General features: G+C 39.0%; 1 protein-coding gene across 4 annotated transcripts in view; it reads left to right on the forward strand.

Moving 5' to 3' along the window:
• The first annotated feature begins 213 nt into the window (after positions 1 to 213).
• pou2f1b (POU class 2 homeobox 1b) overlaps positions 214 to 14,024 on the forward strand; it is a 32,596-nt gene continuing 18,785 nt past the window's right edge. For all 4 annotated transcript variants that reach the window (XM_061724118.1, XM_061724120.1, XM_061724121.1 and 1 more), the window contains exons 1-2: positions 214 to 249; positions 13,615 to 13,680. In XM_061724118.1, coding sequence (XP_061580102.1) covers positions 13,656 to 13,680 — 25 coding nt within the window. In that variant the 5' untranslated portion in view covers positions 214 to 249; positions 13,615 to 13,655. The remainder of the gene's footprint in view (positions 250 to 13,614; positions 13,681 to 14,024) is intronic.

Consider the following 14,024-nt stretch of genomic DNA (forward strand, 5'->3'; position numbering starts at 1 on the left):
TTCTATTCTATTCTATTCTATTCTATTCTATTCTATTCTACTCTCTTCTATTCTATTCTATTCTATTCTCTTCTATCCTACTCTATTCTATTCTATTCTACTCTACTCGCCCACTCCACTGTTTGTGAGCCCCTGCGCGTCCCCGCGGTGCGCGTCCCCGCGGCCTGCTCGCTCTGGGAGGATTTTCGGGTTAAATATTCAAAATGGCGGACGGAGGAGCAGCGAGTCAAGATGAGAGTTCGGGAGCAGGTAATGATTACGGCGTTTTACATATTCATACTCGCATTCAAACCGCCTTCGCTCGCCATAAAAACGACGAAGGAACTTGAAAGTATTCCACAATTAAAAGAGTCTGGTTTCGCTGCGTGTGTTTACAGCAGCAGCGAGGCGTTGCAGTGCGACATTAAACATGCCTCCCCCTCTTTGTGCGACCGCACGGCCGCTCGCCGCTACATATTCATACACCCCTCCGCTAATAACACACATTTAGCATATTTTATTAGTAATCAAACCGGGACTCGGGCTCTGGTGTGGGTTTTCTGCTCGTTTTTCGGGGTTTGGGGGGTGCTAGCGCGTTAGCTCTGCGGCTAGCGGCTTTGTGTTGACTTTAGGGAGGTTTGCATATTCATGTTTACCAGCCGGATGCTGCTTTACCCGCAGAATCAGCCCAGCTAAACACCGGCCAAACCCCCCAAACCACGCTCCCAGATCACACTCATTCATTTATGTCGTTCTGTGTCTTTATTTTTGTTATTTTTATTATTTGTAGCAGGTTTTCCCCCAGTCTTTGTGCCTGCAGCAGCAGCAGCAGCAGCCTGTTGTGTATTCATGCAGGCCTCCACAACAGTGCAGGTTCAGCATATTCAACCAGATTAATGCATATCAAGTTATCAACACCACGCTTTTTAACAAATATGACGCCGTCTGTTCAATCTGCATACGGCTGTTTTATTGGTTTCATCAATGTGCAGTTAACTTTGTGATTATTGATTTTCTTTAATTTTTTTAATCTATTTTTTATTTATTTTTTAAAATCTGAGCCACAGTTAGTTTTCTCAGATTAAAGTTGGTCCTAACTTTTTTATTTTTTTATTTATTTTTTAATGAAGCAGTTGAGGTGGGAGTAATCATTTTCTTTAATTTCTTTTATCTATTTTTTTTTTTTTTTTAAGGACTGAGCCAGAGTTGGACCTAACACTTTTTTTTTAAATGTATTTATTTATTTTTTAATTAAGTAGTTGAGGTGGGAGTAGTTAATCATTTTCTTTCTTTTTTTTAATCTATTTTTTTGTTTAGGTCTGAGCCACAGTTGGTTTTCTCAGATTAAAGTTGTGGCTAACTTTTTCTTTTTTTCTTAAAACATTTTTTTTTTTTAAATGAAGTAGTTGAGGTGAGAGTAGTAAACTAGTCTGACGTGAGGATGGTGCTGCTCTGCATGGTTAACTGTTAATCAGTTCACATTTATAATACTACATTTGATCACGTTGCATTTTATTTTGAAAACCTACAATCAGCTCGGACTCATTCATTTGTCATTCTGTCTCTTTATTTTTTTTTAAATTTGTATTATTTGTAGCAGGTTTTCCCCCAGTCTTTGTGCCTGCAGCAGCAGCAGCCTGTTGTGTATTCATGCAGGCCTCCACAACAGTGCAGGTTCAGCATATTCAACCAGATTAATGCATATCAAGTTATCAACACCACGCTTTTTACCAAATATGACGCTGTCTGTTCAATCTGCATACGGCTGTTTTATTGGTTTCATCAATTTGCAATTAACTTTGTGATTATTGATTTTCTTTCATTTTTTTAATCTTTTTTTTTTTAAAGTCTGAGCCACAGTTGGTTTAAAGTTGGACTTTATATGGCTGTCTTATTAGTTTTAGTTTGGCCACTAAGTTCAGGCAACATGCAGCTAACTTTGTGATTAATCATTTTCTTTATCTATTTTTTTGTCTGAGCCACAGTTGGTTTTCTCAGATTAAATTTGGGCCTAACTTTTTATTTTTTCTTAATTCTTTTTTAATGAAGTAGTTGAGGTGGGAGTAGTGTGACATGAGGATGGTGCTGCTCTGCATGGTTAACTGTTAATCAGTTCACATTTATAATACTACATTTGATCACGTTGCATTTTATTTTGAAAACTTACACTCAGCTCGGACTCATTCATTTATGTCATTCTGTCTATTTATTTATTTTTATTTTTATTATTTGTAGCAGGGTTTTCCCCCCAGTCTTTGTGCCTGCAGCAGCAGCAGCCTGTTGTGTATTCATGCAGGCCTCCACAACAGTGCAGGTTCAGCATATTCAACCAGATTAATGCATATCAAGTTATCAACACCACGCTTTTTACCAAATATGACGCCGTCTGTTCAATCTACATACGGCTGTTTTATTGGTTTCATCAATGTCCAGTTAACTTTGTGATTATTGATTTTCTTTCATTTTCTTTATTTTTTTATTTTAAGTCTGAGCCACAGTTGGTTTAAAGTTGGACCTAACACTTTTTTTTTATGTATTTATTTATTTTTTCTGCTCTCTGTTTAATCTTTATATGGCTGTCTTATTAGTTTTAGTTTGGCCACTAAGTCCAGGCAACATGCAGCTAACTTTGTGATTAATCATTTTCTTTATCTATTTTTTTGTCTGAGCCACAGTTGGTTTTCTCAGATTAAATTTGGGCCTAACTTTTTATTTTTTCTTAATTCTTTTTTAATGAAGTAGTTGAGGTGGGAGTAGTCTGACATGATGATGGTGCTGCTCTGCATGGTTAACTGTTAATCAGTTCACATTTGTAATACTACACTTGATCACGTTGCATTTTATTTTGAAAACCTACACTCAGCTCGGACTCATTCATTTATGTCATTCTGTCTCTTTATTTATTTTTATTTTTATTATTTGTAGCAGGTTTTCCCCCAGTCTTTGTGCCTGCAGCAGCAGCAGCCTGTTGTGTATTCATGCAGGCCTCCACAACAGTGCAGGTTCAGCATATTCAACCAGATTAATGCATATCAAGTTATCAACACCACGCTTTAATCAGTGTATTGGCTTAAACAGGAGAAGTATTAAAGAATATTTTATTTAGTTGTTTGGATAACCTTTAGAAAGTTTCTTCTTTTTTATTTACAGGTTTGTTTTTGATACATCATGTGTAATCAGTCATCTGGTGTTTATGAAGTTTACCTTTCTTGTTCATGGTAGATATTGTTACCTGCAGTAGGTTGTTGCCTCTATACTCTCATACCGATCTATTTTCTTTCTTTTTTTTTTTAGTCTGAGCTACAGTTGGTTTCTGTGATTAAACTTGGGCCTAACACTTTAAAAAAAATTTGTATTATTTGTAGCAAGTTTCCCCCAGTCTTTGTGCCTGCAGCAGCAGCAGCAGCCTGTTGTGTATTCATGCAGGCCTCCACAACAGTGCAGGTTCAGCATAGTCAACCAGATTAATGCATATCAAGTTATCAACACCACGCTTTTTACCAAATATGACGCCGTCTGTTCAATCTGCATACGGCTGTTTTATTGGTTTCATCAATGTGCAGTTAACTTTGTGATTAATCATTTTCTTTCATTTTTTTTTAGCTTTTTTTTTTTTTATCTGAGCCAAAGTTCTTTTTTTTCAGATTAAAGTTGGACCTAACACTTTTTTTAAATGTATTTATTTGTTTTTAGTCTGACATGACGATGGTGCTGCTCTGCATGGTTAACTGTTAATCAGTTCACATTGATAATATTACATTTGATCACGTTGCATTTTATTTTGAAAACCTACTTTATACACTGGTGGTCCTTTTCACAAAATATGACGGCGTCTGTTTAATCTGTGTAAGGCTTTTTTATTAGTTTTAGTTTGGCCACAAAGTCCAAGCAATGTGCAGTTAACTTTGTGATTTTTTTATTTTCTTTCATTTTTTTGTCTATTTTTTTGCAGGGTTCAGCATATTCAAACATGATTAATGCATATCAAGTTATCAACACTACGCTTTTTACAAAATATAAGGGCGTTTCTCCGTTATTTACATTATATCATATCTCATTATATCACACATCCTACCCCTTCAGAGCCTCCTTCTGCTGAAGCAAATGACCAACATTAACATCATGTCTCAAAAAACTGTATGAAAGGTCTCCAGATGTTATCAAAAACATGATGTTTCCGTTTAATAATGTACGTTATCGTTTTTCAATGTCATGTTTGATGCCATCTCTTTAATCCATCTTCCAATTCTTGGAGGGCTATCTTATTAGTTTTATCCTGTTGGCCACTAAGTCCAGGCAACATGCAGTTAAGTTTGTGATTATTGATTTTCTTTCTTTTTTTCTTTTATCTTTTTTATTTTTTATTTTTTTTTTTAAATCTGAGCCACAGTTGGTTTCTCAGATTAAAGTTGGGCCTAACACTTTTTTTTTTTTTTTTAAATATGTTATTTGTAGCAGGGTTTTCCCCCCAGCCTTTGTGCCTGGAGCAGCAGCAGCCTGTTGTGTATTCATGCAGGCCTCCACAACAGTGCAGGTTCAGCATATTCAATCACGATTAATGCATAACAAGTTATCAACGCCATGCTTTAATCAGTGTATTTGCTTAAACAGGAGAGGTATTAAAGCATATTTTATTTAGTTGTTTGGATAACCTTTAGAAAGTTTCTTCTTTTTTACTTACAAGTTTGTTTTTGATACATGTGTAATCAATCATCTGATGTTTATGAAGTTTACCTTTCTTGTTTATGATAGATAGATAGATAGTAGGGATGTCCTGATCTGCTTTTTTTGGCCCCGATCCGATTCCCAGTAATTTTATATTGAGTATCTGCCGATACCGATTCCTGATCCAATACTTTCGTAACACATTAAAAAGAGGATCAAATGCAAAACAAACAGGTCCACATTATTTTATCATTTAGCATTTAAACAGAGCATTTCTCTTCGAGGTAGCTTGAACAATCAAGTAATAATAGTGCAACTATTAACTAGTAAAAATAGTGCAAATTTAAACATACATTTGAATAAAAAAAAAACAGAAGCTCAACTTGTTTAATATTTGACTTGGTTGTCAACTTATTTGTTTACAAGGCACAGATAAGCGCATAAAAGTGCAACAGTGTCATAAACTAAGGCCACTAATGTGCTTTTTAGACTGTACTCTTACTTCTTACTGTCCTTTTTTAGCTTAAAGAATAAAATGCTTGTGTTTGAAGTGACCTACAATCTCCCTCGCGGTAGACTGGTGTCCATCACGCTGCCATCGTGCACGCAAAATCTCTAAGAAACCACCTGTGGCGTTTTTCTGACTACTCAGCTGAGGAAGTCGAACCAGACGCCAGCTTCGTTCGGTTTTCAATCACCGCTGTAACTTAACTTTTATTTATTTGCCTCTGCTGTAACCCGGCTGTGCGCATGTGCAGATCACCACAAACAAACAACTTTATTAAACTCACTTTACGTGACACAGCCCACACTCCGCCTCCCCACCTCACCCAAAGCTTTCTTCATATTAGCAGCGTTGTCGCGCAAAATTACGCGGACCAGTTGCTTGCTGACACACCGGTTGTTTAACATTTTTTCCATCATCTGTTTGATGCGCTGATCAAAATAATGAGAATAAAATACATATCCGAACCCTGATCTGGATGCAACGCCCGATTCCGATCAAGTCTGAAACGGCGTGATCGGGCCCGATTACCGATCACGTGATCTGATCGGGACATCCCTACAAAATATGACGGCATCTGTTCAAGTTTTTTTTTAAATCTGAGCCACAGATTTTGGTTTTCTCAGAAGCTAACACTTAAAATTATTATTTTTTTATTTAAAAACATTTCTTTCTTTCATTTCTTTCAAGTAGTTGAGGTGGGAGTAGTCTGACATGAGGATGGTGCTGCTCTCCGTGGTTAACTGTCAATCATTTCACATTTATAATACTACATTTTTTATCACGTTGCATTTGATTTTGAAAACCTGCTTTATACACCGGTGGGACCACCTTTTGTTGGCGGAGTTTTGTCTGCGCTTCCTTCAAAGACTACCTGTGCATCCCCCTCAGGCGCAGGGAGGGGAGGTGAGGCCCACTTCCGGAAGGCCACAGTAATAACAGGCAGAGCATTCTTATTATTCTCTCTACTGGCTTCATGGCTGGGCAAGACGCAGCTTGATGGCAGGGTTGGAGCCCATGTAGATACTGTTTTCATTAAGTTCTACTTGAGCGGGAGCAAGTCTTCTGTTGTAACTACAGCTAAAACAAACATTGAGTTGATGATTATCATGCAAACGGTAAAGTTTTCTTTTAATTTTTTATCTCGGTTGATTTTAGACTAGTCAAAATCATGCGTGCTTCTTCAGAGTTTCTGGACTTTTTATTTGACTTTAACCCAAAATGTCACACAGTGGGCCTTTTTTCCTTCTCCTTTTTTTTAGTTGCACACATTAATACTCAACATTAATATAATTTAATGCTAATCTAAAAGCAGCTGTCAAATGTTAGAACTAAAACTCCCAAAACGGACAGATGAGGGCAAAAAACAACATGAAAGTAATGATGGTGCAATAATGGCTTCATCCAGCTGTTTTCGTGCAGATCAATGGGACTAGTTCACATCATTATTTAAAATTATTGGGATTGAGTCGAATAACTATGATTGGATGATTGTGCAATGAGCGTGTAAAGGCTGAATTACACTTCTGCGTCAAAACGACGCCGTGTCTACGGCGTGTGGTTTTTGGACACGCAGAGGACACGCCGTCACATGCGCCGTCAGTGACGTGCACCTCCCGAAAATTGTAACTACGCGTCGAGGAGACGCGGACCACACGCAGACCGAGAGGGCTGTGATTGGTTCGTTTGAAAGCGAAGCATTTCCGGTTTCCGGTTTGAATCAGTAGTGAACTTCCAGGGCTTTTTTCTTCGTTTATATGTGATTTTTTTTGTTTTTGTTTTTTGCACAATAGTTGTCCTTATTTCTTTGATTTACTGTGACCGGAAAAAGTCGGATAAACCATTCAGAAAAAGATCGCTAACTAGTGGCCGCGGGGGGTACTGCACCGCGACCAAATGGAGAGACGGAGAAGTCTGAACGATTCGTGACGGCACCACGGGTGCGCCGTGTGCTCTGCGTGTGTGTGACGCAGAAGTATACTCAGCCCTTAAGACTTTGTATTTTTAGTCTGGGGAGGTGGGGTAGGCTTTTTATGCTCTTTTATATAATTATTTACTATTATATCTTATTTTTAAAGGTTCAAGTTTTATCTGAATGCCTGACCAGCCAAACTTAATCACTTTGAAAATTTTACCACCTGAAATGTGCCTGGTATCCCTCCCATTTACAAGCCATTTGCCCCCCCGGTACAGAACGTACCGAACCAGTTGCTTCGAGGCAGAGGCTTAATGTGATGACTTCAACAGCCACTAGTCAGTACGGTTGTAAATAGCAAGTTTTATCACGATACAATATTGCGTTAGTTAACTGGATGACAGTATTTGCTAGGGCTGGGCGATTTTGGACAAAAATAAAATCCCGATTTTTTTTTTTCTCTGAAAACCCAATTTTCGATTTCGATTTTTTTGGTAAAACTACAAAAGACAATGGAATAAATTGTTTCAAATATTTTATCTTTATTTTTTAAAGAAAAATAGCAAACAAATTTCCCTATTGGGAATGAAGTGCAATTGAAAGATACTGTAAATCCTCCTTGAGTTTAGTAAAGTGACAACATTTACAATTTTCTTGACCAAACAAAGATGACTAGACGAGCTCTGTCTGTAATGCAGCCAGCTGCAAGAAAGGAAAATCGATTTTCCTTTTTTAACATCGATTTTGATTAATACATCCGATTTAGATTTAAAATCGATTAATCGCACAGCCCTAGTATTTGCCGATATCACAAAGTCCATTCACTTCAGGAGCTGGAGAGCAATATGGGACTATATCATATGTCGATTTGGAAAATATTACTTCCATTCAAATAAAATTACAGTAAGTCACTAAAATATAATTTCACATTTTGTCTGGGTTCATCTAGTTTATTAAATGAAGACACTGATCTGTTCATTTTCTTAGTAATGGACTGCAGAAGGCCATTTAATGACATGTATTGATGCCTGATCAATACTTTTCTTTTTGTATTGATGCTGTTGGAGTCGTCATTGAACTGATGTACCAGTGTAGAAGAGTGGATCAGTACACCCCTTTACTGAAAACACATTGGATCAACACATTTCACTGCATCCGTTTACTCTATTGTGGATGTCTTTTGTTGATGCTAGCCTGGTTGTTGCTCTGCCTACGTCACCTGCTTCATTTCTGATTGGTTGTTTACCTCGTCACTGGCGTCTCCAGGCAGTTGCTTCTTCTGCATTTGTTGGTATTTTTTTTCCCCTGGAAATTGAAGACAAAACCTGAAAACGAGACTGCCTCTTTTATAAAAGACGAAAATTATTAAGATAGCTGATCAGACTAGCCGGTATCTTTTTTTAATTAGTTGCCTTTGATCAACTGTGGCTCTTGCGCTGACGTTTCGGAAAGGTTAACTACTAAAGGAAGACCTGAGCATTAAAAGTCAAAGAAGGTCCTTTTTGATGTGGAGAACTTAGTTTTATGTTTCAAGATGTATTGTTGGTTTGATTTTTGTTCTTATTGTTGCAAATAGACACATTTTATACTTTTCTTTTATTTTTAGTTGTCAAATTGTAAAACTAATTTTGTCATTTCTTTTAAAGATCATCAAGTAACATTTATCTTGAGATGTTAAGATATTTTGTATAACTTACGATGCTCCAAATTGTGGTTTTCCGCAGATTTTTGTTGGCATATTGTGACAGTTTGGAAATATGCAAATTTTGTTTCAGAATTAAATGACTTATTTAACTGGATTCCTTCAAGAGCAGATGAGAAATAATTCTGTCTTCCTCACACTAAAGCTACTTTTTCCTCATTTGATCAGTTTTACAGTTCCACCCTTATTCCAGGCTTGTAGTTCCATCATGAATATTCATTGATGTAAACACAGTTGTTATGAATAATGCATCACTTGCTGTAATAAATTCAGGACGTGCCATCTCAAAGTACAGAGAAGGCCTCCATGAAAGCTCCAGTCAGACAAGCCCTTTCACTTTGGAGAAGGGAAATTTTTAGATAACATGACTTTCTGGCTATCTGTAAGAATTAAATTAAGTTGTTTCTGGTGATTTCTGTTAAGGGAATCATTCCTGGCCAAATGTTACGAAAAAAAAAAAATGCTTTTATATGAATACACAGATGTAACGCAGACATATTGCTAAGATGATGCTCTTCAACTGTAAAAATAGCTTATTTTAAAACAAGATGAAAAACACCATCTTCTACCAGCCTATATACTAATTTTTTAGAAAAAGATGGGAAGACTTGCGTTTTGAAACACCCTTAGATAAAAGTAAGGATAATGCAGTTACAAAAGATGGTCCATTAAAGGGAGACTTACAGGAAGAGAGATGACTCGTAGATGACCTATGAGTTGGTGCATTTGTCGGGCAACAGATGCTATGTTGTTCCTGATCGCTGTCATGTGTCTGACATAATTAAGATCACTAGTAAACATTAGCCAGTGTTTCATTTGAGCCTTTTCAGCAGCTAACAGGGAATAACCGTTTTTAAAACACAAGTGCTCATTGTGAAGTCATGGACCCTTATCAGGGAAACATTCAGACCATTCAGAATATTGTTGTTCAGTGTGAATAATGTGCTCCTTTTTTTTTTAAATGAAAGGGGAGTGCAGCAAACTGAAACAGCCAGGAACTTTGTTAAAATCTGAAAAGATGTTGTGTTTTGCGCACCACAGAGATAACAAGTTAATGCAAATAGCTTCTCCTTAAGTGTTCAACCAGTAGCAGTGGATCATGTGGTTTAACCTCTGCACGGGCTTATTTGAGGTGGTTGAATATTCCTCTTTGTTATCTCCGAGAAGCCTCACTTTAATTTGGTTAGACTGAATCTTCCAGCAGGTCTACATACAGTTGCTTAATGACCACCCGAGAGAGATCCCACAGTATCTCACCGAGGTGTTAGCCCCATTACTGTTCATCACATTACACCATTTCCTGTATTTTGATCTTTGTGGGCTCAGTCCAGTGTTGCAGTTTTTACCCTCTCTCAGACTGCTTGGGTTTGATGCCCTGACTGGTATTAAAAACACGTTTCTGATTTACTTGGATGTTTCTGTCTGTGCTGCTTTTTGGTGGGGGAGGTTTAAATTGTTGTTAATTGTCTCAAACTGAAGGATTGTTTGTCTTGACCAATAGGAATGGGCGATATTTTACCGTTCACGATATACCGTCAAAAAAATTCACGATAAGAATTTGTCATCTCGCGGTAAAAACGATAAATTCCCGTTGATGATGTTTTTGTGTAAAGCTGATTTATGGTTCTGCGTTAAATCCACGCACAACGTGAAGGAAGGAAGGGAGGAAGGAAACAAGGAAAGAAGGAAGGAAGGAAGGGAAGAAGGAAGGAGAGAGCAGGAGGAAGGAAGGAAGGGAAAAAAGAAGGAAGGAGAGAGCAGGAGGAACGAAGGAAGAAAGGAAAGGGAGAAGGAAGGGAGAAAACAAGGAAAGGAGGATGGAAGGGAGAAAAGAGGAAGGGAAGAAGGAAGGAGAGAGCAGGAAGGAAGGAAGGAAGGAAGGAAGGAGGGAAGGAAGGAAGGAACAAAGGAAGGAAGGAAGGAAAAAAGAAGGAAGGAAGGAAATGAGCCAGAAAGAAAGAAAAATAAATTCCCGTTGATGACGTTTTTGTGTAACAAACATGGTGGATCTGAGAGCGAGATAGATTTATAGTTAAAAAGATGGAGTTGAATTGGTACTTTTTTTATCGTCATTTTTATCGTTATCAGGATAAATGCCAGAAATTATCGTGAAACATTTTTTAGTCCGTACCGCCCATCCCTATTGACCAAGCATCTTTTCCTTTAAAAGCGCGGTCCTCAGACTTGTCAAAATGGTCCTAGTGAATTCTGTGTCTAACATGAAGAATAAAGGTAGAAGTGCAGAATGAGGATGTGCTAATTAAGTCTGCTCAGTCTCATGTTGAATCTCTCAGCTCACATTAATGTCTCTGCAGTATTCAGCCAGCCTTCCCATATTACAGCGCTAATGAGATAGTGGCTTGAAATTCTCCATGCAGGATATTTGTATAATGCGTTCTTCCAGGCTAAGGTTTTGCAAGCCATTCAGCCAAGTAACTGTACATGTGTCGAAGTGTTTTACTGATAACCGCCTTTGCATACACCGCTCCTTTTGTTTGCTCTTGTGCTTGCTAGAAGTCAGCAAGACGAGATTCGTCTCTACACCTCTGGGACACACCTTGTTGAGAAGAGATTTTCTGTCTGTGTTTTTTTTATACTTTCTTTTTTGAAAGAACTTAATACTGTGTTGAGTGAGTAATAGGACATATTGACATATTTTGCATTGTCAATGCTATTTATTTCCAAACAGGAATGCGTCTGCTTAAGTGCTGTTATAATAATCACTGCACCGCTTGGATGGTATAACGCTCACAGGGAAGTAATAATACACAAGTAAAAGTAATATAAAAGGCTGAGAATATTAGTGCCACTAATCGTTTTAATTCTTAAGTAAAAGTACTGAATAAAGCAACAGTTATATATTGATTCTACCTAATCAACTTTTTGGGATTAAAATTCCAGTTGGAGAAAATAATTGATGATAAATAATAACCCCTTTACCGAGCAAAGTCCAGTTCACAATCATCAGTAATAAATGAAATAGAGGCATGGATTTTTTTTTTTCTCTTAAATAAAGTACTTACCTCTTACATAGCAGATAAGTCCGTTTGTGTTTTCAGTATTCACTGTCTTAAACACAATTAGACCTTCTTGGCATTGTTGTTTTGATTTGGTCAGCCGGCATGTAAATGCCTTTTGTCGAGCGGCGGGGTAAGTGCAGAGGTTGATTAGAGCGTTAGCCAGGAGCAGTTGTTGTGGATTTACTCGCTAAGCCCCTTTTTCCCCGCAGACCAAACAGGCAGCTATGCATTCCACTCGTGATTCACTCGACACCTGTGCAGCCTCCACAACCGGGGCGGTTTCCCTGCCGTATTAACTCTCGTGGCGCATGCCGAAAATGAATTCACAATTCCGCCTTTACAATGAAGCGGTAATGGAATGTAAAGCTAATCTAAATATGTTAATCCCCGCCGCTTCATAAACATGGACGCCAGTGGTCCGCCACCCGGTTTCTGCAGTCATAGCTGAGGAATGCTGCAGCCGCGGGGGTTCTGGCTGTAATGACGGGGCTTGTGGTGGATTAATGTGAAGTTATTTATTTCCAATTGAACGAACCCCCCCTCTCCCTCCCCTCCCGGACCCCGACCCTCCTCCCTTTTAGCAGCTTGGCCTTGTCTCCGTGACTCCCGGAGATGTTCTGAATGAGCAGTCACAGACATGCCATTAAAGCGGTCCACCTCACCAACACGCCGAGCCCGCCGCGGACAGACCTCATACTGTATTCAGGGATATCTCCAGCCCTTTACCTGCTCTTAGCTAATTACTTTTTAGGCCCGCGCTCGCCCAGTAATTGGTCTTGTGCTGCCACTTCCCCTCCCTCCGCTGCACCAAGTGCAAGATTGGGCACTTTTTATTTTTTTTCTTCCTTCCTAGCCATCCTTATTCCCCTGTTTTTGCTCTCTTCTTTTTTTTATCATCCTCCAAAAGCTATCCAATTAATATGCTAATGAGCTGATAAATATTTATAGGGGGTTTAAATTATGCAGAAAGCTTTCAGAGCCCGGTGTGAAATGCGTTGCTCGCAGGACTTCAAAGCCTTGCATTGCTAACGAGGCAGGGGCTGATTTGCATATGGCTTTAATCAGCTGAATACTGATTATGCTTCATTATAGGGGCTAGAGGGAGGAGGGGGGGGTAGCCGTGTTGGAGGAGGCCGCCAGCTGCACTTGTCGTTTGTTTCATTCCAGCGAGAGGGGGAGAGGGCGAACTTTTTCAGAAGTACAATCTTGGCAGGAGGGAAAGGGAGAGAGAGTCGGAGAGGGGAGTGCAAAGTAGGCACAGCGCAACAGAAAAAAGGGGGCAGAGCTAAAAGAAAAGAAAAGAAGAAAGCAAGAAGAGCTGTTTGCCTAAACCCTGTTGGCTTTCCCGGTGCGCGTATCCCAGTGTTGTTCAGCAGACCGTGTGGTGGACACTTCCACCGTGTCTGTCTGTGCCTCTGGTTACATTGAACCGAGCTTCGCTGCTGACCAGTGGAGGGTGAAGACGGGGAGGAGTGGGAGGAGGAAGTGAGTGCTGGACACCCTGACGGTGGGTTTGCCCGGCCAAGGCAGTTTTACTTGATAGGTTAAGCAGCCATGCTGGAAAATTCAGGTGGAGCGAGAGCGGGTGAGTTTGCGATGATGCTGTGATGGAGCTCAGCCGGAGATATTTGTGTGACACAATTGGACACATTTTCATTAAAATATCCACCAATAATGTAACATCAGCCAGGGATTTTTCTTAAATTTAGTTCGGCGCTGTCTTCTTTTGGATGGAGTGATCATTCTCTCTTAATACTTGACATAAACACGTAGAAGTGGGAGCAGCAGTGGGTGCACGTCTCATTATGTCTCTGTCTGGCTCTTTCAGATGTTAAAGTGAATAATCAGTCAGAAACTACTAAATGTGCAATGGACAGTGGTGACGGAAACACCGGTGAGTGATGTCCAACATTTCTTTCTTTTTTTTTTTTTCGTCTGGCTAAAATTGGGATGTTTTGAATCCTACCTCCTCATTCAACAGGTTTCAAAATCACAGCTGGCAATTGTTTTGGCATTTTTGCAGCAACAAACCTCACAGTTCATCAGTCTTCACTTAAACTCTGAGATCTATGCATATTCCTCAGAGAGCAGGTTTCACTCGTTTGTGTCTGAATATAAACCTGCTTTGTTGTTTTTCAAGCTTCAATGATGCTGTGATGCAAATCAAACTGAAAATGTTGAATATTTGCAACTGTGAGGTTGATGATGTCAATGAAACTACATGCTTCTGATTTATTT

The sequence above is a fragment of the Cololabis saira genome, chromosome 6 (assembly GCF_033807715.1).
Source record: "Cololabis saira isolate AMF1-May2022 chromosome 6, fColSai1.1, whole genome shotgun sequence".
NCBI lineage: Eukaryota > Metazoa > Chordata > Actinopteri > Beloniformes > Belonidae > Cololabis > Cololabis saira.